Raw genomic sequence first — 27,424 nt, 5'->3', positions numbered from 1 at the left:
TCTTGGCTTCAGCGGTTTCTCAGACTTCGCTTGTTTTTTATGATCTTGACAGTTTTATAGACTACTGGTCACGTATTTGCAGGATGTCCCTCTATTGGAATGTATCTGATGTTTTTCTCATTAGATTGGAGTTATGGGTTTTGGAGAGGGGTACCACAGAGATAAAGTACCATTTTCATCATAACATATCAAGGGTACATGCTGTCAGCATGATTTAGTACTGTTGATATTGACCTTGTTCACCTGGCTGATGTAGTGTTGTCAGGTTTCTTCACTCTAAAGTTACTCTTTTTCCTCCCTTTCCGTACTATACTCTCTGGAAGGAAAGCACTATGTGCAACACACACTTAAGGGATGAGGGCAGAATATCTGCATAAATTATTTGGGATTTTCTGCAAGGGATATTTGTCTCTTCTCTCCCATTTATTTATTCAGTCATTTAGTTACATCAGTATGGACTGATGGATATTTATTTTATACCTTGGGTTGTAATTCAGTACTAACTTTATTTTGTTGCTCAAATTGTTCCAGCGTTAGCCACTGGGAGCTTTTTCAGTTGACTCCTGTGTCCCTTTGACATACCCTCATCAATGTAGGGTGCTTTTTTGTTTTTGTTCTTACTTTTTAGTACTTCTTTATTTTATGGCACTAGAAGATATTCCAGGATCATCTTGTATATTTCCTGCTGTGGTCCTAGAATTTCATTTCTTGAATGAGCCCTGGGTTCTTTTGTTGCAGAATGTATTAGAAACCAAGATCTAGGCTATAGGTGTGCTTGTTGCTACTGAGATTTTGCTGCTTCTCAATGGAAAGAGCAAGAACGTACAGGTGTGTACACTAACCCATGTGTTTCTATAGGCAACCGTCTATATCCATGTTAAGCTAAACATGAGTTTATACTGATGTTTTCAACTCTAATCCATTATCACATGGATCACTCTAGTCTCCTCCGCTTGTTTATCTGTAAACCCCCACTCTACCAGTGACAAACCTGACTTCCTCCATCCATCATCCATTAAGTGTTCAGTTCCAGTATACACGTATAGCAGTATCAGAATTGTTAATCCATACCCCTGGGGAGCAACTTTATCAACTAGAGTACAGCGCTTATGTGCAATTCCTTTTGTCTTTAGTCTCACATATTTCACTCATTTCCCAAGTTGTTTAGGTCAGCACCTTTTCCCCCCAAACCTTCAGTGAGGCTGTTTCATACATTTGTAATACATTTAGATTCTCTTGTCACAGTCTACATTTCTTCCTAGGATCCTTGACTTACTAAATGATTTTTTTAAAATTTGCATACATTGAAGTTCACTCTTTGTGCTTTAAAGTTCTGTGAGTTTTAATAAATGCATAGTGTCATGTATCCATCATTACAATATCACACAAAGTAATTTCAGTGTTCTGTAATGTACTTTTAATGTATGACTTATTGTACAGATCAATTCTACTCTGTCCTGTATGGTCGCTATGAGTTGGTATCGACTTGATGGCAATGAGTTTTTGTATTTTTTTTTTTAGTACTGATGTCACTCGACCATGATCTAAACCAGTGATACCCAATGTTTTTTTTTAATTCTTGCTACTTTATACTCATAAAATTATTTAAAACCTCAAAGAGGTTTTGTTTATGTGGGTAATATAGTCAATATTTAGTGTTACAGAAATTAAAACTGAAAAGTTTTCAAACATCTTTATTGATTCGTTTTAAAAAATAACATTTTTGTGAAAATTATTTTCTAAAACAAAAAAAATTTAGAAGAATAGCATTGTTTTACATTTTTACATATGTCTTTAGTACCTGTCTTAACAGAAGAGAGTCTCATATCTGCTTCTGCATTCCATCAGTTTTAATATGTTTGGAAGGGGAGAAATATATATATAGATTAAAAAGATCAGTTACCATAGACTTCTGACTCATGGCAACCCCACGTGTGTCAGAATAGAACTGTGCTCCATAGGGTTTGCAATGGCTGATTTTTCGGAAGTATAGGAACACCTCATCGTATTGCACTTCACTTTATTGAGTTTTTTTACAAATTGAAGGTTTGTGGCAACCCTGCATTGAGCAAGTCTGTCAGCGCCATTTTTCCAACAGCGTGTGCTCACTTCGTGTCTCTGTGTCCTGTTTTGGTAATTCTTGCAATATTTCAAGCTTTTTCATTATTATTATATGTGCTATGGTGATCTGTGATCAGTGATCTTTGATGTTACCATTATAATTGTTTCAAGGCACGACAAACCGCACTCGTTGAAGACGGTGAACTTAATGGTTAAATGTTATGTATTCTGACTGCTGAACCGACCAGCGGTTCCCCAGTCTCTCTCCCTCTCCTCAGGCCTCCGTATTCACTGAGACATGACAGTATTAAAATTAGGCCGATTAATCACCCTACAATGGCCTCTAAAATGAAAGGAAGAGTCGCATGTCTCTCACTTTAAATCAAGAGCTAGAAATGGTTAAGCTTAGTGAGGAAGGCATGTCAAAAGCTGAGATAGGCTGAAAGCTAGGCCTCTTGCACCAAACAGTTAGCCAGGTTGTGAATGCAAAGGAAAAAACTGCTACTCCAGTGAACACATGAATGATAAGAAAGAGAAACAGCCTTATTGCTGATAGGAAGAAAGTTTTAGTGGTCTGGATAGAAGATCAAACCAGCCACAACATTCTCTTGAGCCTAAGCCTAATCCAGAGCAAGGCCCTAACTCTCTTCAATTCTGTGAAGGCTGAGAGAGGTGAGGAAGCTGCAGAAGAAAAGTTTGAAGCTAGCAGAGGTTGGTTCATGAGATTTAAGGAAAGAAGCCGTCTCCATAACATTGAAGTGCAAGATGAAGCAGCAAGTGCTGATGTAGAAGCTACAGCCAGTTATCCAGAAGCTGTAGCTAATTGATGAAGGTGGCTACAACAGATTTTCAATGTAGCCAAACAGCCTTATATTGGAGGAAGATGCCATCTAGAACTTTCATAGCTTGAGAGGAGAAGTCATGCCTGGCTTCAAAGCTTCAAAGGACAGGCTGACTCTCTTGTTAGGGGCTAATGTAGCTGATGACTTTTAAGTTGAAGCCAGTGCTCATTTACCATTCTGAAGATCCGAGGGCCCTTAAGAATTATGCTAAATCTACTCTGCCTGTGCCCTATAAATGGAACAACAAAATCTGTATGACAACACATCTGTTTACAACATGGTTTGCTGAATATTTTAAGTAAACTGTTGAGACCTACTGCTCAGAAAAGAAGATTCCTTTCAAAATATCACTGCTTATTAACAATGCACCTGGTCACCCAAGTGCTATGGTGGAGATGTACAAGGAGATTAAGGTTGTTTTCATGCCTGCTAACACAGCATCCATTCTGTAGCCCATAGATCAAGGAGTAATTTTGACTTTCAAGTCTTATTATATAAGAAATACATTTTGTAAGGCTATAGCCATCGACTAGATGGCAACAGGTTTTTTTTTTTTTTTTTTTTTTTTAAATAGCTGCTATAGCTAGTGATTCCTCTGATAGATCTGGGCAAAGTAAATTGAAAACCTTCTGGAAAGGATTCACCATTCTAGATGCCATTAAGAACATTCGTGATTCATGGGAGGAGGTCAAAATCAACATTAATAGTTGTTTGGAAAAAGTTGATTCCAGCCCTCATGGATGACTTTGAGGGGTTCAAGACTTACAGTGGAGGAAGAAACTGCAGATGTGGTGCAAATAGCAAGAGAACTAGAATTGAAAGTGGAGCCTGAAGATGTGACTGAATTGCTGTCATCTCATGATAAAACCTTAATGGATGAGGAGTTGCTTCTTATGGATGAGCAGAGAAAGTGGTTTCTTGAAATGGAATCTATTCCTGGTGAAGATGCTGTGAACATTGTTGAAATGACAACAAAAGATTATAATACTACATAAACTCAGTTGATAAAGCAGGAGCAGAGTTTCAGAGGATTGACTCCAACTTTGAAAGAAGTTCTGCTGTGGGTAAAATGCTGTCAAACAGCAACACATGTTACAGAGAAATCTTTCGTGAAAAGAAGAGTCAATCGATGTGACAAACTTCATTGTTGTCTTATTTTAAGAAATTGCCACAGCCACCCTAGCCTTCAGCAGTCACTACCCTGATCAATCAGTGGCCACCAACATCGAGGTAAGACCCTCCATCAGCAAAAAATTTATGACTCGCTGAAGGCTCACATGATGGTTAGCATTTTTAGCAATATTTTTAAATTAAGGTATGTACATTTTCTTTCTTTTTCTTTTTTTTAAGACATAATGCTGTTGCACACTTAATGGACTACAGTATAGTGTAAGTGTAACTTTTGTATGCACTGGTAAACCAAAAATTTGTGTGACAAACTTTACTGCGATGTTCCCTTTATAGCGGCAGTCTGGAACTGAACCTGCATTATCTCCGAAGTATGCCTGTAGATTGGCAGGCCTTTCTTCTGAGGCGCCTCTGGGTCAACTCAAATCTTCCAACCTTTTGGTTAGCAGCTGAGTGTGTTATCCACTTGTACCACTCAGAAACTGTACCACCTAGGTACACATATAAATAAGACAGCTTCACACAGACAAGAAGTTGGAAAAGGGAAGAGTATTATAATAGCCTTTGCCAAAACTCAAAAAGTGGTTATTTCTTAAGGGTTAATTGTGATGTGGAATCTGAACTCATATGAGTGAACTTTTTGAGATTCTGTTACATTAAATCCGTTGGTCTGTCTTAGACTTTGAAGGGATCCTGGTCACTTGGAAAATAACTGGTTCAGTGAATTTTGCAGGTCTTTCAAATGTTGACATATTTTATCACACAATAAAAAATGGTATTTGTTAGATTGCCACCAGTCTTATCAAAAAAGTATTTAATTACTGAGAACCTGTCAAATGCACGTGGCAGATAAAAGATTTCCGAATTTCTAATTTTCACTTGGAAGCTTAGATTTTGTCTTAACAACAAATACTGTCAGTTTTATCTTTCAAGTGGTAGGGTCAGTTTGTTCATTTTTGAGAACTTGTGTGCTAGTCACTCAAATCTGGAAAAACCATAGCTTGTCAGTGATTCTTTCAAATAAAATGCATTTGTTTCCCGTGGGGAGATGGGGGGTGGAGAGAGCAGCTCATTTAACTTGCAACTCAGTCTCACTAGTGCTTTTCCTTGAGGCAGGCATTGTACTTTGGTAATCATTTTTGTTGCTTCCTCAAGGACATTCTTCAGTGAAGTTCATGGTGAAGAATACATTGACTTCATGGTCATGCTAATACACCAACAACTGATTTCTCGTTCCTTTTGTCGTCTCATACTGTAGTTGTTTCAGATGTTGAAACCTCGTCTCAGTTGTGCAATGGAGAATTCAAACTAGGTGTGGGCTTGTGTCCTACCCTTGGGCCAGTGTGTTAGCAGGGAAACAGCATCCCTCCTGAGCCCCTTGTGGTGGCAGCATCCCTAATTAGCCAGAGATGCCTTGGGGTGAGGTGACTTTCCCAGCGGGAGTTGGGACTCCAAGGTCTACGCCTCGGTCCTTATGAAGATTCCCTCTCCATTGCCAGACTTAGAGGTGGTGGGTTTAATTTTTATTAAGCAGTATGTATTCTTGTAAACTAACATGGCTCTCTGCCCGTTAATCCTCACCGTGGTTTCTCAAGTGACATTTCTAAAATGCAGTTCTTATGTCCCTCCTTTGCTTAAGGCTCTATTAATTTTGATATTTTATCAATAATTTTATACATTAATTTTAGCATTTTACAGATTTGTGCTTAAGATCTTAGGTATTTTTATTTTAAACGTGGTGTAAGTGTGAGATTTGGCTTTGTGCAATTTATTTTAATTGCCTTTCTCATACTTCCGTTTTCAGCTTCAAAAGGATTATTTGTCTAGGAAAATTTTAATTTAGGTGTTATTAGTTTGCTGGACATCTCTAAATATTGGCTTATCTTTACAACTTTATGAAAACTTCATTATTTTGCTTTGTGTAATTATTGTAAATATAAAAGACCTTTTTAAAAGTAATACTGTTGGACATTCAGTTGTTTCAGCCATTGTTGAGATGTTTCATTCTGAAACCATCCACACCCATACTCAGTGGAGATCACATCACTGAAACTTTAAAAGTGCATGTGTATCTATAACTATGCCCCACTGCTACCCCTAGAATGAAATCATGCCTTCTTTTCCCAGTCAAGAAATAGTGTCATTTAGTCAATATATTTTAAAAATTAGCAGAAATAAGTAAGATAATTGGATCATACGTTTTCTTTCTAGTTCTTTGCCTTTGGGTGAAACATTACCAAAATCTTTTTTCTCCAGGAAAGTGACAGACCAACAGAATCTTGATTTTCTGTAATATGCACTTTGGGGAAATTAATAGTCCATTTCTGTTACGCTCTTAGTATCTTCATTTTTTTTTAGGTGATGCAAAAACTTTCTGGATGGAGCTGGAAGATGATGGAAAAGTGGACTTTATATTTGAACAAGTGCAAAATGTGTTGCAGTCACTGAAGCAAAAGATCAAAGATGGGTCTGCCACAAATAAAGGTAATATTGCCAGCTGGCAATACAGCATTATCCTATTTCCAGTGTTGTTTTAAAAGTCAAATAATTTTTTTATTTTGTTTTCTAAGAACCTAACGTCAGTTCTAATGGCTTTTTATTGTGCTCTGCCTCTATAAAAACTTTCTTTTAATATATCATGGACATTTTGTAAAAGTAGGTGAAGATGGTTACTTGTGAATAAGAAGCTACTAAATTTATCTCTTTTTCTCTTAGGCTATATACATATTTTCCATTTTTATCTTTTTTTCTCTTCTGTCTTTAGGGAGATGGGGAGGTTGCAAAAGTAATACCTGCTCATTGCCGACATTTGGTATATACAGAAAAATACAGAAAAGGAAAATTACCCATTACCCAATCATTCAAAGATACCTAGTGTTTTTTTTAAAAAATGTAAGCATACACATAACTGTATTTTGCCTGCTTTAAACAGAACTTACACTACTAGTCCTCTGAAAGTAAAACTTTTGCTCTCTATAGGCAGTCAGTTCAGACATTCAGGTTTTTTTGTTTTTTTTTTTTCCTATTTCTTTGTCTTCATCCTTGGTTGGTTGTAGAACATAGACTTCGATGGGGGAAACCTCCTTCAGCACATGAGAACATGTGTTTTCTTCTTTTTTTAAATTGTGTTTTAGGTGAAAGTTTACAGCGCAAATTAGTTCCTCATTCGAAAATTTATATTCAGATTGTTTTGTGACATTGGTTGCAGTCCCCGCAATGTGTCAGCACCCTTCCCCTTTCCACCCCAGGCTCCCCATGTCCATTCATCCAGGTTTCCTGTCCATTCCTGCCTTCTCATCTTTGCTTTTGGGCAGGTGTTGCACATTAGGTCTCGTATACTTGATTGAACTAAGAAGCACGTTCCTCATGTGTGCTGTTATTTGTTTTATAGGCCTATTTAATCTTTGATGAAAGGTGGACTTCGGAAGTGACTTCAGTTCTGAGTTAGCAGGGTGTCTAGTGGCCTTAGTCTCGGGGGTCCCTCCAGTCTCTGTCTGACCAGTAAGTCTGGTCTTTTTTTAAGAATTTAAATTTTGTTCTACATTTTTTTCCCATTCTGTCCGGAACCCTCTATTGTGATTCCTGTCAGAGTGGTCTGTGGTGGTAGCCGTGCACAATTTATTTCTCCTGGGCTCAGGCTGATGGAGGCTGTGGTTCACGTGGTCCATTAGTCCTTTGGACTAATATTTTCCTTGTGTCTCTGGTTGTCTTCATTCCCCTTTCCTTCGAATGTGATAGGACCAATAGATGGCTGCTTGAAAGCTTCTAGGACCCCAGACACTACTCAACCAAAGTAAGATGTAGAGTATTTTCTTTATGAACTAAGTTATGCCAATTGACCTAGATGTCCCTTGAGACCATGGTCCCCAGTCCTCAGCCCCAGTAACTCAGTCCCTCAAGGTATTTGGATGTGTCTAGGAAGTTTCTATGGCTTTGCCTTGGTCAAGTTGTACTGACTTTCCCTATATTGTGTGTTGTCTTTCCTTTCACCAAAGTTAACACTTGTGTACTATCTAGTTAGTTAGTGATTTCCCCTCCCCAACCGTCCCCTCCCTTGTTACCATCAAAGATTGTTTTTTTCTGTGTGTAAACCTTTTCTTGAATTTTTATAATAGTGGTCTCATACAATATTTGTCCTTTTGTGATTGACTTATTTCACTCAGCATAATACCCTCCAGATTCATCCATGTTGTGAGGTGTTTTGCAGATTCATCATTGTTCTTGATTGTTGCGTAGTATTCTGTTGTGTATATTGTCTTAGTCATCTAGTGCTGCCATAACAGAAATACCACAAGTGGATGGTTTTAATGAAGAGAAGTTTATTTCCTCACAGTCAAAGTAGGCTACAAGTCCAAATTCAGGGTGTCAGCTCCAGGGGAAGGCTTTTTCTCTCTGTTGGCCTTCTTCTCTTCAGTGTTCCCCTGGACTCGGAGGGACCCCTGGTCCAAAGGACCCACTCTGCTCCCGGCACTGCTTTCTTGATGGTATGAGGTGTCCAATTCTCTGCTTGCTTCCCTTTCCTTTTATCTCTTGAGAGGTAAAAGGTGGTGGAGGCCACACCCCAGGGAAACTCCCTTTACATTGGATCAGGGATGTGACCTGGGTAAAGGTGCTGTTACAATCCCACCCTAATCCTCTTTAACATAAAATTACAATCACAAAATGGAGGCCAACCACACAGTTCTGGGAATCATGGCCCAGCCAAATTGATACACACATTTTTGGGGGGACATAATTCAAACCATGACATATATGTACTATGATTTGTTTATCCATTCATCTGTTGATGGGTATTTAGGTTGTTTCCATCTTTTTGCTGTTGTGAATAATGCTGCAGTTAACATGGATGTGAATAAGACTATTCGTGTGATGGCTCTTATTTCTCTAGTATATATTCTTAGGAGTGGGATTGCTGGACTGTATGATATTTCTATCTTTTTAAGGAGGCACTATATCATTTTCCATAGTGTTTGTACCATTTTACATTCCCACCAGCAGTGCATAAGAGTTCCAATCTCCCCCCAACCTCTCCAGCATTTGTTATTTTCTGTTTTTATGATTCCTGCCAGTAATGTCAGGGTGAGATTGTATCTCACTGTAGTTTTGATTTGCATTTCTCTAATGGCTAATGATTGAGAGCATTTCCTCATGTGCCTGAATGTCTTCTTTGGTGAAGTGGCTTTTCATATCCTTTGCCCATTTTTTAATTGGATTGTTTGTCTTTTTGTTGTTGTGGTGTTGAAGTATTCTCTAGATTTTAGAGATTAGGCCCTTGTTGGATATGCTGTAGCCAAAAATTTTTTCCCAGTCTCCAGGTTCTCTTTTTACTCTTTCGGTGAAGTCTTTTGATGAGATTAAGTGTTTAATTTTCAGGAGTTCCCAGTTATCTAGTTTATCTTTTGCTGTTTGTGCATTGTTAATTATGGTTTGTATTGAACTTATATCCCTAGTGTTGCCGCCCCTTGAAAACCCTGTGGGGCAGTTCTACTCTGTCCTGTAGTGTCACTCTGAGTTGGAATCGATTCGACGGCAATGGGAAAAATTGTTACCCCTAATTTTTCTTCCATAATCTTTATCTTTTTAGGTTTTATATTTAGATCTTTGATCAGTTTTGAGTTAGTTTTTGTGTATAATGTGAGGTATGGGTCCTGTTTCTTTTTTTTTCCAGACGGACATCTAGTTTTGCCAGCACCATTTGTTAAAGATACTGTCTTTTCCACATATAATGAACTTTGGGCCTTTGACAAAGATCAGCTGACTGTACATGGATGGATTTACATCTGGGTTCTCAGTTCTGTTCCATTGGTCTATGTGTCTGTCATTGTACCAGTACCAGGCTGTTTCTTTAATGATGTTTCTTTTTCTTTTAATAATGCTTTGCTTATCCGGGGCCTCTTCCCTTTTCACATGAAATTGGTAATTAATTTTTCCATCTTGTTAAAGACTGCTGTTGGTATGTGCATCAGGATTATGTTATATCTGTAGATTGCTTTTGGTAGGGTTGACATTTTCACAATGTTGAATCTTCCTATCCTGAGCATGGTATGTTTTTCCATTCATGTACATCTCTTTTGGTTTCTTGAATAGTGTTTTGTAGTTCTCTTTGTGTAGGTCTTTTACGTCCCTGGTTAGATTTATTCCTAAGTATTTTATCTTTTTAGGGACTATTATAAATGATATTGTTTTCCTGATTTCCTTTTCAAAGTTCTCTTTGTCAGTGTATAGGAATCCAACTGATTTTTGTATGTTGGTCTTGTATCCTGCTACTCTGCTGAATCTTCCTATTAGTTCCAGTTGTTTTCTTGTGGAATCTTTGGGTTCTCTGTATGCAGGGTAATATCACCTGCGAATAGGGATAGTTTTACTTTTTCCTTTTCCAATTTGGATGCCCTTTATTTCTTTTTCTTGCCTTATTGCTCTAGCTAGAACTCGAGCTCAGTGTTAAATAGGATTGGTGATAAAGGGCATCCTGTCTTGTTCCCGTGTTTTCTTGTTTTTTAGGACATGATTTTGAAGCACGTTTTTCCCCCGACTATTCTTAATGCAGGTTCCTAGGTGGTACAGTTTGTGCTCTACTGCTAACCTAGAGGTTCGCAGTTCGACCCCACCCAGCAGTACCGTGGGAGAAAAGGCACGGCGATCTGCTTCTGTTAAGATTACAGCCAAGAAAACCCTATGTAGCGGATCTACTCTGCAACACATGGGGTTGCCATGAGTTGGAATTGACTCGACAACAACTAAGAACAGTATCTACAACAACATTCTTAATGCTTTCTAAATGCTCTTATGACATTAATCTATTGTGTTTGTCAAAAAATATTAGTACTAACTGGACTAAACCAAAGCTAAGAAGTTTCCAGAATACGAACAATTCAAAGGACAGAGTAGCAGGAGCAGGGGTCTGGGGACCATGGTTTCAGGGGACATCTGGGTCAATTGGCATAACAAAGTTTAGTAAGAAAATGTTCTGCATCCTACTTTGGTGAGTGGCATCTGGGGTCTTAAAAGCTAGCAAGTGGCCATCTAAGATGCATCAGTTGGTCCCAACCACCTGGAGTAAAGGCACCAAAGACAGAAGGAAAGTATTAGCCCAAGAGACAGAAAGGGCCACAGAAACCAGAGACTTCATCACCCTGAGACCAGAGGAAGTAGATGGTACCTGGCTACCACCAGTGACCACCCTGACAGGGAACACAACAGAGAGTCCCTAATGGAGCAGCAGAAAGGTGGGGTGCAGAACTCAAATTCTAGTAAGAAGACCAGACTTAATGGTCTGACTGAGACTGGAGGAAGCCCAGAAAGCATGGCCTCCGGACTCTCTGTCAACCCAGAGCTAAAATAATTCCCGAGGCCAACTCTTCAGACAAAGATTGGAGTGGACTGTGGGACATAAAATGATACTCATGAAGAGTGTGCTTCTTAGTTCAGGTAGAAACATGAGACTAAATGGGTTCTGTCTGGAGGTGAGATGAGAAGGCAGAGAGGGTTAGGAGCTGGTTGAATGGATGTGGGAAATCGGGTAGAAAGGAGTGTGCTATCACAGTATAGGGAGAGCAGTTAGGGTCATATAACAATGTATGTATAATTAATTTTTGTATGAGAAACTAACTTGAATTGTAAACTTTCAGTTAAACTACAACAATAAGCAAAAAATTAGTACTATTTTTACATTTTAATATTCCTTCTCAGTCTTCATGAGTCAGCTATATCTAGGTTTGAATCCAGTTCTGCTACTTCCTAGCTAAGTGACCTAAAATAAGTAACTTAACCTCTGAGCCTCAGTTTCTCTATCTCTAATGTGGGTAATCATAGGAACTTCACAGGGGATTTCTGAAGATTAAATGAGATGAAATATGTAAATTATTTAGCACATTGACTGGCACCATGAGTAAAGGTGGTTATCATTCTTTTCTTTCCTTAACAGAATACATCCAAGCAATGATTCTGGTGAATCAAGCAAGTGTAAATAACAATTCAGCACTAATAAAGGGTATGTACAACTCTGATCCCAATTTCTGGTATTATCTTGGCATGAAGCAGGCCAACCTTAATATATCAGGTTAACTAAAGATAATTTAAAATAAAATGTAAGATCCATACTGCTAGGTTTCATAGATCACTGTTTCTTTTATTAAATTGAAAGCCTTACCCAGCCAGAGATAGGAAGTACACACCCTACTAAGCCTCCTAGGGAAACAATGAGCAAATGTCTGTTTTCTCTAACAAAACTTTCTTCTCATATAAGGAGCGTGAACAGAATTCTAAGACTTGAAACCACTGTAAACCCCTTTAGTGAAGAACAATACTAGAAAGATATATTCCGGTATAGATAAGTTGGTAGATAAATTTTTCATTTCCTAGATTGTTACTAGACCATCAGCCATCCAAACTTTAAACAAATTCTATTTAGAAAGAATTGATCAAAGATAATATACTAAAAGAAGAAAAAGAAAAGTTTAAATGTTATTTTATCAGAATCATTATTCTGTAAATGTTGTCTATCACTAGTTTGCTAAAATGTTGAGGAAGTACAACATTGATTCAGTTTTAATTAATATTGTTAGATATTGCCAACAGATTTTAATAATACTCGGTTTACTGTCATAATTTGGAGCCTTAAGGCCTTAAATCTCTGAAAATACAGCCTAGCATCTTCAGTCTGTTTTAAAAAACTCTTGCTATTCAGAAGCATTCTCAATTTCACTAGCTAAGTATAGTTCTGAAGTTTTGGTTCTTAAAGAGAGCAGTCAACCTTTATCCTTCAGTAGCAGTTGGAATCAGCACACCCTTAAGGGATTACATTCGTTTTGCAAGAGAGAAGCTTTTGAATGCAGCAGATGGTAATAATGAACTAATTTTAAACAACTTTTTTTTTCTTTTTGAAATATCCTGTTTTCCACTAAAAGAAAGTTTTTGGTTTTGATCTTTTAAAGTAATAATTTCATTAATATAAATGCTGAATATTACAATCTTATATTTTAAAATAATTTGTTTTCTTCATCTGAAATATAATTTATCAAAATATAAGGTGTATCTATTTGTCAATGGTAGAGAAATTTTTTAAAGTAAATAATAGGGGAGAGTTATGTAATTGGCATATATGACTATTAAAAACCTACTAGTAATAAAGTTTCATGTTAGCATTTTTTAAAAAAAAAAAATACTGAGACTGGAAGAAACAAAATAACTCAGCGTTTAAGGTCAAAATAGCCATCTCAGATCCAGCCTAGACTCCTCAGGCTGTGATCAAACCACTTAAACCTATAACCAAACCCACTGTCGTGGAGTCCATTCGGACTCAGCGACAATATAAGACAGAGTAGAACTGCCCTATAGCGTTTGCAAGCCTGTAAATCCTTATGAAAGTGGACTGCCACATCTTTCTCCCACAGAGCAGCTGGTAGTTTTGAACCATTGACCTTTTGATTAACAGCCGAGCACTTAACCAGGGCTCCTGATCAAACCACTAATCACCTTTATTTTCCTAGCTTATATATAACTGTAAATATTTGCTATGTCCCCCTACAAAGGATTGGGTACTCTTTTCTTGCGTAGAAGATTGGGTACTCTTCTTCTCCCTTTTATCTAATGATTAATTTAAAACCTCGTGTTTTTCAGATAATCATATTTTTTATTATGCCCATATATGTCATATTTGTTAACGTGCATTTATATGACTTATGCGAAGAAATTATCTGGGAAAAAAATCAGATGTTCTAAATTTGTAAAACTTATATAATGTTTAATCAATTATTATAGCTCTCTTCATCTATCAGATTTTAAACCTTCTTTCATTACCTAGATAATGAGTGGTGCTGTTTTCCAGTTAGCCAATGAGAGGCTTTGGAGTGGTGCTGTTTTCCAGTTAGCCAATGAGAGGCTTTGGATTGTAACTTAAAATATTTCTTTAAACTTTTTTTTCCCCCAATAGTACTCGTCTGCACTCAAGGACCAAAGCAAGATAAAAATGTGAGGCAGAATGAGAATTAGTTTTTCTTGAGGACTATCAGTGTACAGGAAAAAATCAGCACATTAAAAAAAGTTTTTTTAATTCAACAGAATATTCACTGTGATTTATGTATCTACTTTTCAAAATAAGAACAGGAATCTGTAGCTTTTCACATTAAATGCTACAGGTTTATTTCTGTATTGTAGTTATGTTAGAGAGTGAGAATAAATGAAGTATAAAAAGTAGGGAAAGAAGAGACAAAATTAAGTTCAGAAAGATACAGGTGAGGCTAAGAGAAATAGGAAAGAACAAACAGACAAAAAGAGGTACCCAAACGCTCTACCGTAAAAACGTAGATAGTAGTAGAACCATGGGAAAACAAAAATACTTAAACTTTGCATTTTGTGGCCTTTTATGTAGCCTTTAAGAGTTGTATTTCTAGAAAATAGAGGTAAATATTTACCTTGAACGTTGATTAAAATTCAGATAAAGTTCAGGCCAGAAACAGGCTCTCCAGTAGAAATCTCTCCCATCATCAGTCTTATTTTATCCTGTCTTACTTTCTTAATGTTTTTGAAAATGCAGTAATGATACCAAATCTTTTGGCTCAATCTTGAAATCTTAATACCTTTACTGATTTTAGCTCTCCATATGGACAGAATGTATCCAATGAAAATATTATTTGAATATTACAGTGAATGATTTTAAACTTGATGTACTAATTGTTTCTCACATTTGTATTTTTCATATAGATGATATACCTGTGACTCCGAATGAACAGGAAAACAAATCAAGTTCGTTGCCCTCTACATCATATGAAAACTCCTTTCCAGAAGACTCCACATTCCAGTATGTATATAAGTTGAATTCATTTATGTTGTTAATGCTTTTACTCCTTTAAAGAGATTTACTCAATCATTTTAAATTAGAGTGGATATAATATATAAGAAAGATTCTATTCCCATCAAAAGCTTTAAAAGTTGTAAATTCTAGTATTTCATGTATAAAGATTCATGAGTCCCTTAATAGATTGTTTATTTGTTAACATTTCTAAATAATCAAGTCTTTTTCTAAAATGTGGCTTAAGATGTCTTTGTGTATATTATTGATACACTGAAATCTACCAAGTTGGCTGTTTTTTTCCAACAAGGAAATTATTTTTCCTGGATTAAGTGGCATATTACAGAGGTCCAAAGTATTTCTTTCGGTATCAATTCAGTTTTTAAAATGCGTAACTGTTCTAAAGTAGTATCAGAAAGTTTATGAGAGTAAACTAAATTTTTCTAATCTTTCCTTTATATTTTTCCACTAATTTCCGTAAAGATTACTTAGCATAAGGAAGAATTGTAAAAGAGAATCTGATGCTTAGTGTCTTTGTTTATTTTTAATAGGTAGTGTCTGTTCCCAAACCTTCAAGTACTATGCAGTGTAATCCCAGCATTGTTTAAAAGTACTAAAATAGACTTAAGTTAGTTAAGGAAAACATAACCTTACCTTATTTTTTCTCCTTTTTTTCTTCACTTTTAGTTCATTAGGTGCTACTGATTGTAGTCCTCAGGTAGCAATGAATTTAATTGATCTAGTATCTGCATTTTAGAGTCCCTGGTTGGCACAAACGGTTAAGTACTTGGCTACTAAGAGAAAGGTTGGTGGTTCAAATTCAACCAGCGGCACCTTGGAAGGAAGTCTTGGAGATCCATTTCTTAAAGATTATAGTCATTGAAAACCCTATGGAGCAGTTCTACTCTGAAACACATGGGGTTACCATGACTCAGAATTGACTCAATGGCAACTGGTTTTTTTTAATCTACATTCTCATCTAGTATTTTTTACTGTCTTTATCAAGAAATTTGAACACTTGAGATATGTGTAAAGGAACATTAGAAACCCCCATATTCACACCATCCAGAATTAATAGCTATTAACATTTCATTGTACTTGCTTGTAGTCCCTTTTTAAAAACAGAAAATAAAACAGTCTCTCTGAATTCTACCCAACTTCCTATAACCACAAGTTCCATTGTCTGTCTGCCTCCGTAGGAGCAATCACTATCATTAGTTATTTTTTTAGTTGTTATATATGTATGTACAAATATATACATAATTCTGTTTCTTACAGTTTTTAAGTTTACATAAATAATCATATATGTCCTGGCTACTGGTTTGGTCAGCATTGGTTTTGAGATCTAATCACATTGCTATGTATAAGGTCTGGTTCGTTTCCTTTAACTCTGGTTTTCCATAATGTGAAAATGCTACATTTTATTTATTTACTCACCTAATTACGGATATTTAGATTATTTCAAATATTTCCTAACTGAGATAGTAGCACAGAGAACAGTTTTCTTCCAGCCTTTCTTTAAGTAAGTATTCATTGTGAAAATTAGCAGTTCAAGGGGTTAAAGGTATAAAATGAGATCTGTAAGATTTCCCAGAATGTAGAACAAAGGGCAGATGGATGAGAAGATAAGAGAACTATGTTTAATTAGTGTTTTTGAAAAAGAACCTACTAATAGGAAACCACCAACTCTAATGAATTCCATAGAAATATTTTCAGGATCATCCATATATTGTAATGTTCTTTAGAAATGTAAGAATTTCAACAAGAGGTGGTAGGATCAGGGCCAATGTGCTGCTGCCCATGGCTCCAACAAAGGAAATCATGATGTCTAAGTTAGGAATCAGAATTTGCTCCAGCACCTAAACCATAAAAACCAAACCCTCTGCCATCGAGTCGATTCCAACTCATAGTGACCCTATAGGACAGAGTAGAACTGCCCCATAGGATTTCCAAGGCTGAAATCTTTATAGAAGCAGACTGCCACATCTTTTCTCCCACAGAGTGGTTGGTAGGTTCAAGCCGCCAACTTCTGGTTAGCCGAGTGCTTTAACCACTGTGCCGTCAGGGCTACTTCTCCAGTACCTAGAAGATGAAAATACATATCTTTTCCATCTAAAAATTTAGTACTTACACAAATATGAAATGTGTTGTTGTTGTTGTTAGGTGCTGTCAAATGGGCTCTGACTCATAGCGACCCTATGCACCCCAGAACGAAACACTGCCTGGTCCTGTGCCACCTCACAATTGTTATGCTTGAGCCCACTGTTGCAGCCACTGTTGCAGTCCATCTCCTTGAGGGTCTTCTTCTTTTTTGCTGACCCTCTACTTTACCAAGCATGATGTCCTTCTCCAGGGACTGATCCCTCCTGACAACATGTCCAAAGTATGTAAGACATAGTCTCGCCATCCTTCCTCATAAGGAGCATTCTGGTTGTACTTCTTCCAAGACAGATTTGTTCGTTTTTTTGGCAGTCGATGGTATATTCAATATTCTTCACCAACACCACGATTCAAAGGCATCAATTCTTTTTCGGTCTTCCTTATTCATTGTCCAGCTTTCACATGCATACGAGGCAGTTGAAGATACCATGGCTTGGGTGAGGCACACCTTAGTCCTCAAAGTGACATCTTTGCTTTTTAACACTTTAAAGAAGTCGTTTGCAGCAGATTTGCCCAGTGCAATACGTCATTTGATTTCTTGACAGCTGCTTGCATGGGCATTGATTGTGCATCCAAGTAAAATGAAATTCTTAACAACGTCATTCTTTTCTCCATTTATCATGATGTTGCTTATTGATCCAATGGCAAGGACTTTTATTTTATGTTAAAGGCTGTAGTCTTTGATCTTCATCAGTAAGTGCTTCAAGTCCTCTTCACTTTCAGCAAGCAAGATTGTATCATCTGCATATCACAGATTGTTAATGAATCTTTGTCCAGTCCTGATGCGTCATTCTTCATATAGTCTAAATTCTCAGATTACTTGCTCAGCATACAGATTGAATAAGTATGGTGAAAGGATACAACCCTGACACACACCTTTCCTGACTTTGAACCACGCAGTATCCCCTTGTGCTCTTGGAACTAGTGCCTCTTGGTCTGTGTACAGGTTCCACATAAGCACAGTTAAGCGTTTTGGAATTCCCATTCTTCGCAGTGTTATCCGTAATTTGGTATGATCCACACAGTTGAATGCCTTGGCATAGTCAGTAAAACAGGTGAACATCTTTTTACATCTCTGCTTTCAGCCAAGATCCATTTGACATCAGCAGTGATATCCGTGGTTGCACACCTTCTTCTGAATCTGGCTTGAATTTCTGGCAGTTCTCTCTTGGTGTATTGCCGCAACCGCTTTTGAATGATCTTCATCAAAATTTTACTTGTGTGTGATATTAATGATATTTGATAATTTCCACATTCTGTTGAATCATCTTTCTTTGGAATTGGCACAAATATGGATCTCTTCCAGTCATTTGGCGAGGCATCTGTCTACCAAATTTCTTGGCATAGACAAGTGAGCACAGTGCTTCATCTGTTTGTTGAAACATCTCGGTTGGTATTCTGTAAGTTCCTGGAGCCTTGTTTTTCACCAGTGCCTTCAGTGCAGCTTGGACTTGTTCCATCAGTACCATTGGTTCCTGATCATATGCTACCTCCTAAAATGGTTGAACACACGTTTCATTATAATACTTTGTCTTCTCGAGCCAGCCTTTGAAATCTTTTGTTCGGCTCTTTTACGTCACCATTTCTTCCATTCACTTTAGCTACTCTGTTCAAGAGCAAGTTTCAGAGTTTCTTCTGACATCCATTTTGGTCTTTTCTTTCTTTCTTGTCTTTTTAACAACCTCTTGCTTTCTTCAAGTATGATGTCCTTGATGTCATTCCACAACTTGTCTGGTCTTCGGTCATTAGTGTTCAGTGTGTCATATCTGTTTTTGAGATGGTCTCTAAACTCAGGTGGGATATACTCAAGGTCATATTTTAGCTCTTGTGGACTTAGTATTAGGAAATCTGTTTTATTACAGAAGTAGACCACAGGAAAAAAGCCTATCTTAAAAGATGCTGAAAGACATTTTGGAGCCCTGGTGGTGCAGTGGTTAAGAGCTTGGCTGTTAACCAAAAGTTCAGATCCACCAGACCCTCCTTGGAAATGCTATGGGGCAGTTCTCTGTCCTCTAGGGTTGCTAGGAGTCAGAATCAACTCAACAGCAACAGGTTTGGAAAGATATTTTAAAAATTTGATACCAACTCTTAGACCTAGAAGAATTCTTTTTTTGATGTGGTAGAGAATATGTATTTCAGGTCAGCAACCCACATCTTACATATTTGTGAAATTCTAGAGGAACTTCCTTTAAAATAAAGATTAAGGCAGGAATACCTACTATCATAATTATCATTCAGTATTTTTTCTAGAAATTAACCAGTACAATAGGATATCAAAGAAAGTATGAAATGTAGAAACTAAAGTTATTTGTATGTAATCTAATCTACCTAGACAATCTAAGATTCAAGTGTAAAATTATTAATGTAAGCTAAAAAGAAAACTTAGTAAAAGTGGTCACATAAAAATATGAAAGTTAATAACTGACTATTAGAAAATTCAATGAAATAAAATCCTCTGTCACAATACACTAAAATAGCTAGGACTGTTCACAAGAATCCAAGACTACGCACCAAACCACTAAGGCCAAAGAGGAAGAAATCGAAGATTTTTACCAACTTCTGCAGTCTGAAATTGATCGAACATGCAGTCGAGATGCATGGATAATTACTGGTGATTGGAATGCGAAAGTTGGAAATGAAGAAAGATCGGTAGTTGGAAAATATGGCCTTGGAGATAGAAATGATGCCATAGATTGCATAACAGAATTTTGCAAGACCAACGACTTCTTCATTGCAAATACTTTTTTCACCAACATAAACAGCAAGTATACATGTGAACCTTGCCAGATGGAATACACAGGGATCAAATCGACTACATCTGTGGAAAGAGATGATAGAAAAGCAATATCAGTCAGAACAAGGCCAGGGACCAACTGCAGAACAGACTACCAACTGCTCATATGCAGGTTGAAACTGAAAAAAATTAGGACAAGTCCATGAGAGCCAAAGTACAACCTTAAGTATATCCCTCCTGAACTTAGAGTGCATCTCAGGAATAGATTTGACGCATTGAAAACTAATGACCAAAGACCAGACGGGTTGTGGAATGATATCAAGGACATCATACATGAAGAAAGCAAGAAGTCATTAAAAAGACGGGAAAGAAAGAAAAGACCAAAATGGATGTCAGAAGAGACTCTGAAGCTTGCTCTTGAACATTGAGAGCTAAAGCAAAAGGAGAAATGATGATGTAAAAGAGCTGAACAGAAGATTTCAAAGGACAGCTTGAGAAGACAAAGTATTACGGTGACATATGCAAAGACCTGGAGATAGAAAACCAAAAAGGAAGAACACACTCGGCATTTCTCAAGCTGAAAGAACTGAAAAAAAAATTCAAGCATCGAGTTGCAATATTGAAGGATTCTACGGGGAAAATATTAACGCAGGAAGCATCAAAAGAAGATGGAAGGAATACAGAGTCACTATTGAGTTGTTGACATTCAACCATTTCAGGAGGTAGCATATGATCAGGAACCAATAGTACTGAAGGAAGAAGTTCAAGCTGCACTGAAGGCATTGGGGAAAAACAAGTCTCTAGGAATTGACGGAATACCAATTGAGATTTTTCAATAAACAGATGCAGCAGTACAGGAAGTGCTCACTTGTCTATGCCAAGAATTTTGAAAGACAGCTACCTGGCCAACTGACTGAAAGAGATCCATATTCATGCCTATTCCCAAGAAAGATGATCTAACCAAATGTGGAAATTGTCGAACAATGTCATTAATATCACATACAAGTAAAGTTTTGCCAAAGATCATTCAGAAGCAGCTGCAGCAGTACATCGACGTGGAACTGCCGGAAATTTGGCCGGATTCGAAAGAGAACATGGAACCAGGGATATCATTGCTGATGTCAGATGGATCCTGGCTGAAAGCAGAGAATATCAGAAAGGTGGTTTCCTGTGTTTTATTGACTATGCAAAGGCATTCGACTGTGTGGATCATAACAAATTATGGGTAACATTGCGAAGAATGGGAATTTCAGAACATTGAATTGTGCTCATGAGGAACCTGTACATAGATCAAGAGGCAGTCGTTCGAACAGAGCAAGGGGATACTGTGTGATTTAAAGTCAGGAAAGGTATGCGTCAGGGTTGTATCCTTTCACTATACCTATTTAGTCTGTATGCTGAGCAAATAATCTGAGAAACTGGACTATATGAAGAAGAATGCGGCATTGGGATTGGAGGAAGACTCATTAACAACCTGCATTATGCAGATGACACCACCTTGCTTACAAAAGTGAAGAGGACTTGAAGCACTTACGGATGAAGATCAAAGACCACAGCTTTCAGTATGGATTACATCGCAACATAAAATGAAAATCCTCACAACTGGACCAGTAAGCAACATCTTGATAAACGGAGAAAAGATTGAAGTTGTCAAGGATTTCAGTTTACTCAGATCCACAATCAACACCCATGGTAGCAGCAGACAGGAAATCAAAAGACGCATTGCTTTGGGCAAATCTGCTGCAAAAGACCTCTTTAAAGTGTTAAAAAGCAAAGATGTCACCTTGAAGACTAAGGTGTGCCTGACCTAAGCCATGGTGTTTTCAGTCACCTCATATGCTTGTGAAAGCTGGATGATGAATAAGGAAGACTGAAGAAGAGTTGATGCCTTTGAATTGTGTTGTTGGAGAAAAATATTGAATATACTATTGACAGTCAAAAGAACGAACAAATCTGTGTTGGAAGAAGTGCAGCCAGAATTCTCCTTGGAAGCAAGGATGGCAAGACTACGTCTCACATTGTCTTAGTCATCTAGTGCTGCTACAACAGAAATACCACAAGTGGATGACTTTAACAAAGAGAAATTCATTTCTTCACAGTAAAGTAGGGTAAAAGTCCAAATTCAGGGCGTCAGCGCCAGGGAAAGTCTCTCTCTCTCTCAGCCTTCTCATCAATGTTTCTCCGCGCAGGGACCCCGGGTCCAAAGGACACACTCCTGGCACTGCTTTCTTGGTGATATGAGGTCCCCCTGTCTCTCTGCTCACTTCTGTCTTTTATGTCTCAAGAGATTGCCTGAGGACACAATCCAATCTTGTGGATTGAGTCTTGCCTTCCTAACACAATTGCCAACCATCCTCCCTCATAAACATCACAGAGGCAGGATTTACAACATAGAGGAAAATGACACAATATCAGGAATCATGGCCCAGCCAAACTGATAAACACATTTTTTGGGGGACATAATTCAATCCATGACACACATACTTTGGACATGTTGTCAAGAGGTATGAATCCCTAGAGAAGGACATTATGCTTGGTAAAGTAGAGGGTCAGCAAAAAAGAGGAAGACCCTCAACGAGATGGATTGGCACAGTGGCTGCTACAGTGGGCTTAAGCATAGCAACGATTGTGAGGATGGTGCAGGACCCGGCAGTGTTTCGTTCTGTTGTACATAGAGTCCCTATCAGTCGGAATCAACTCGATGGCACCTAACAACTACAGCAATGACAGGAAAGGGAGTCCTGGTGATGCAGTGCTTAAGCACTCGGCTGCTAACTGAAAGGTCAGTGGTTTGAAACCCACCAGCCGCTTAGTGGTAGAAAGATGTGCCATTCTGCTTCCGTAAAGATTACAACCTTGGAAACTATAAAGAATTTCTACTGTGTCCTATAGGGTTGCTATGAGTCGGAATCGTCTCGACGGCATACAACAACAATCACAAGAAATAATATGTGAGGAAAATTAAAACTAAGGATTTCAATGAATGGTTAAAGTTACCATGTTCCTGAATGGGAAGATTGAATATTATAAAAATGTAAATTCTTCCCAAATAAATTTATCGATTTAATTTAATGGCATATTAAATCCCAACACTTGGGTTTTTTAACTTGGCAAACTATTTATAAATTTAGTCTCCAAAGATAAAAAGTCAAGAAATACCTAGAACATGTTTAACGGAAAAAATAGGGAGGACTTGCCCTGAGAAATATTAAAATGTTCCATCAACCTATGGGAAACAATGTTGTATTGGTACAAGAATTAACAGATCAAGAAACAGAATGCACCTAGAAAAAAGAGAACATATTTACGTATTTATAAAAACATAGGATATGATTAAGTTAGTAAGTCATAAATTGGTAAGGTAAAGGAAGCACTGATTATTCAAAAAATGGCTCTGGAACCATTGAGTGTCATTTGGAAAGTTTAACTTAGAGCTTCATGGTACATCAGAATAAATTTCAGATAAAATTGGATTCCCGAACCGTAGGAAAATTAATTATTAAGGTAGAATCCCAAGAAACCAAGAAATAGTAAAGATTAACTCTCTTACCATATATATTTCCATGATATTATGTATCATGGCTTTATTCATAACATTATTTACACTTTATCATAAATACTTAGTTGTTTCTCTGCCTAGAAGTAAGCTCCTTGAGATCAGGGAGCTCTCACCATTGTTTCTATAGCACCTAGCACATGGCAGACACTAAGGAAGTCTTTGATGAAAAAAGTGAATGAGTAAACAAACAAACCCCTAGTAGGAAAATGGACAAAGCATATGAATAGACAGTTTACCAAAGAAGAAAGAAATGACCAATAAACCATGAAATTATGTTCAAACTGCCTGTTATTTAGAGAAAGACAAAAAAAGTAATAAAATACCATTTTTCAACTATCAAATTGATTAAAAATTTAAAAATAATAATGTCAGGAAGCATGCAGTTAGACTAACACTCATACTTATGAGTGTGTAAATTAGTCCAGCCTTTTTGGAAAACAATTTAGTAGTCTGTATTGATTAAAATCTGTGTACCTTCTAACACCCTAATTGTGATCTCTAGGTGTCATTTCTCATTAAGTAGAACCATGGTTCCTTGTAGAAATGGCTGATTCCAGACATGGGAAATTTGTGATAGAAAGCAAAGAAACTGTCAAAGACTACTAGTTACGTTAAAAGGATACAGGGGCGAACTTGAAGGAACTACTCGATGGCCAGTGCTCTCAGACTAACTGGTGAGAACAGATGTTCTGTTTCAAACTTCCAGTTCATTAGGGTGATAACTCCTATAAAATGAAATGAAATGCTATAACATTGTTAACATTGCTATAAAGTTTCTAAACACTCAATTTTTGTACTTATCACAGACCATTAGGGACTGGTACCATCACACCTTGAGTAGCACTGGCCTAGGCAAAGATCATGAATGAATGCTAAAACCATTAGGTGAAAGTTTCATGAGGAACTTTGAAATGGGTGTATTTAATGGAAAACCCACTGATTAACCAGCATCACAAAAAGTGGAACAACCGGACATGTATTTCCTGACATGATGCAATAGGAAATCCATACCACTACCTATGAGTTCTTGCCCCCTCCCACAAAAAAAAAAAATCAACCTAAATCTAATAAAACTTCTAGAACTGACTACCAATTTACAGGAAATACAATGGATAGAGAATGAGTTAAGGAACGCACCGACCAAATTCCAGAATGTGAGAAATGCTATAGGGCAAATGACTCAGTTTACTAAACCTGAACATATAAATGGCATAAAATAAAAAGGGAGGGGTCATTGCTATAAGATTTAAAATAAGAACCTACTGTGTTTCGGTCAGTTCCAAGTCATGGAAACTCCATGAGATTAAAGAGACATAAAAGACTTGAATCAAATGCAATCTGTGGGACTTGTTTGGATTCTAATTCAAACAAATTTTAAGGCAATCAGGTAAATGTGAAGATGGGCCATTGAGATTATGTTTTTTAAAAGTCTTATGTCTTAGGGATATATACTACATTATTTCAGTTAAAAAGATGAGATATCTGGGATTTGCTTTAAAATACTTCAGGAAAAAGACTGGGTGTGTGTTTCAGGGCAAGTAGGAGGTGGGGAGAGTAGATTAAAATAGGCAAAGTGTTGGTAATTATTGGAGATTGGTAGCAAGTACATGGGGATGCAGTACGTTAGTCTCCTTTTATGAAAAAAATACACTTTATTTGTATGTTTGAAAGTTTTCTTAAGTTTTTTGCATTTTTTTAAAACGTGCATTCCTGTTGACCTAGTAATTCTTCTTAAAAGAATATATCCTAAGTTAATAATCAAGTTTTTGGTCAAGGATTTATAAATGAGTATGTTCATCATAAGGAGTCCTGGTGACGCAGTGGTTAAAGCACTTGGCTGCGAACCGAAACGTCAGCAGTTCGAACCCACCAGCTGCTCCATAGGAGAAAGATGTGGCAGTCTGCTTCCATAAATATTTACATCTTCGGAAACCCTATGGGGCAGTTCTACTCTGTCCTGTAGGGTCACTATGAGTCGGAATTGACTCAATGGCAATGGGTATGTTCATCATAGTATTAACATTGAGATAGAGAAAAATTGGAAAACAGACATTTCTCACATTAAAATATTTATAAATAAATTATAGTACACCCTGTCACCTATTAGATTGTCAGAATTCCAAAAACATCAAGACCCACTTGACTGATGAGGGTCTGGAAAAGCAGGTGCTCTCATAAATTGCTGGAGGGGCTCAGTAGGTACAGACCCCATGGAGGGCAGTTTGGCAATATTAACAAAAGTATTTATCATGTGACTTACCACTGCCATTTCTGGGAATGTATTCTGTAGCAATGTCTTTTCATGTTTGAAATGGTTGTATACACGGTTATTTATGACACCATGATTTGTCATAGTAAAAGACTGGAAACAGAAGAGGATTAATTAAATTGTGGAACACCTGTGCAGAGAATTAGAATACATCTGGAAAAAGGATGAGGAAGCTCCGTATCTACGTGCACAGTTTAGTAGCCACTAAGCCATATGTGGCTATTTAAATTAATGAATTAAAATTCAAAATTTAAATTGCATTCCTTGGTTGCACTAGCCACATTTAAAAGTACTCAATAGCCACATATGTCTAGTGGCTACCATATTGGACAGCACAGATACAGACCATTTCCATCAATACAGAAAGTTCCGTTAGACAATGCTGCTTTATATAGTGAGTATAAAAATATCTCTAAAATACCTAACTTACTTTTATAATAAGTAACAGACACCTAATGATAGCAAATATTACCTAAAACAAAACTTAGGTTCTTTGTGGAAGTTTAAACCCGTTCTCTATTGTCTTTTTGCCATTATTTTCAAACGTGTCATGTTGCCAAGTGGATTACATATTATGGAAAAAAATAATTTGAAGGCAGATAAGCGGCATGAAGGGTTCTTAATGAATTGATTATTTTTGGCTAGCCTTTACTGTTTTTTTTCAGACAAAACGCTTGAACCAAGCATGCCTGACAACATAACCTTCCTTAGCTCTTTATTGAGTGTGTATTCTAAATGAGCTCTAAATTTGCTAGGTGCCAAGCCCTGGTGGTGCAGTGGTTAAGAGCTTGGCTGCTAACCAAAAGGCTGACAGTTTGAATCCACCAGCTGCTCTTTGGAAACTGTATGGGGCAGTTCTACTCTGTCTTACAGGGTCGCTATGAGTAGGAATTGACAGCAGTAGGTTTGTTTTTTTGCTAAAGCACCTATCAAAAAGTTACAGCTATAACTACAGCTTTCTGAAGTATTTATTCTGCAATTAGGTATATCATTTTTATGGCTGCAGAATATAGTAAAGTGTTTCAGAGTCTGGCCTACTTTTTAGTGTTGTCTAAAAAGAAGATAATAGGAACTGAGTACCATCTTAGCGTCCAGTGTTTTTTAAAAATGTTTTTTAAAAATTTGAATACTAATAAATAATTAATTCTTACAGATCCACAGAAAATAAGGAAATTCTTCCTTTGGAAAATGAAGTTGCAGACTTAAGAGAAAAAGAGTCACCTTTGAGTTTATCTTACCAAAATCATGACTGCTCTGGTGCCTGTCTGATAAAAATGCCACTGACGTTCAAGGGAGAAAACCCTCTGCAGCTACCAATGAAATACCACTTCCAAAGACAGCATGCGAAGACAAACTCCCATTCTTCAGCACTCCATGTGAGTTATAAAACCCCTTGTGGAAGGAGTCTACGAAACGTGGAGGAAGTTTTTCGTTACCTGCTTGAGACAGAGTGTAACTTTTTATTTACAGATAACTTTTCTTTCAATACTTATGTTCAGTTGACTCGGAATTACCCAAAGCAAGAAGAGATTGTTTCTGATGTGGATATTAGCAGTGGAGTGGAATCGGTGCCCATTTCTTTCTGTAATGAAATTGACAATAGAAAGCTTCCACATTTTAAGTACAGAAAGACTATGTGGCCACGAGCATATTATCTAAACAACTTTTCCAACGTGTTTACTGATTCATGTGACTGTTCTGAGGGCTGCATAGACATGTGAGTAGAAGAACATGGCATTTCAGTGAATCTTCTGAATATAGGGATACTTGTCAAGTAATCCTGCTATGTATCAGTTTCTCTGTCTGTATATCTAAAACCTATTCACCAAGAGTCTAAAATGAAAAGACGCACTGTTTTAATAACAATAGGAAAGAAGACTCT

At 37.2% G+C, this 27,424-nt stretch overlaps 1 protein-coding gene across 5 annotated transcripts in view; it reads left to right on the top strand.

Annotated features, from left to right (window-relative positions):
- SETDB2 (SET domain bifurcated histone lysine methyltransferase 2) overlaps positions 1-27,424 on the top strand; it is a 122,494-nt gene that overhangs the window by 10,751 nt on the left and 84,319 nt on the right. For all 5 annotated transcript variants that reach the window (XM_023731543.1, XM_023731541.1, XM_023731540.1 and 2 more), the window contains 4 exons: positions 6,390-6,515; positions 11,956-12,021; positions 14,733-14,829; positions 26,696-27,259. In XM_023731543.1, the coding sequence (XP_023587311.1) occupies positions 6,390-6,515; positions 11,956-12,021; positions 14,733-14,829; positions 26,696-27,259 (853 nt within the window). The remainder of the gene's footprint in view (positions 1-6,389; positions 6,516-11,955; positions 12,022-14,732; positions 14,830-26,695; positions 27,260-27,424) is intronic.

This window comes from Trichechus manatus, unplaced genomic scaffold (genome assembly GCF_000243295.1).
Source record: "Trichechus manatus latirostris isolate Lorelei unplaced genomic scaffold, TriManLat1.0 scaffold00044, whole genome shotgun sequence".
Lineage (NCBI taxonomy): Eukaryota > Metazoa > Chordata > Mammalia > Sirenia > Trichechidae > Trichechus > Trichechus manatus.
The sequence above is the reverse complement of the archived record's forward strand: the minus strand, read 5'-3'. Positions and strand labels throughout refer to the sequence as shown.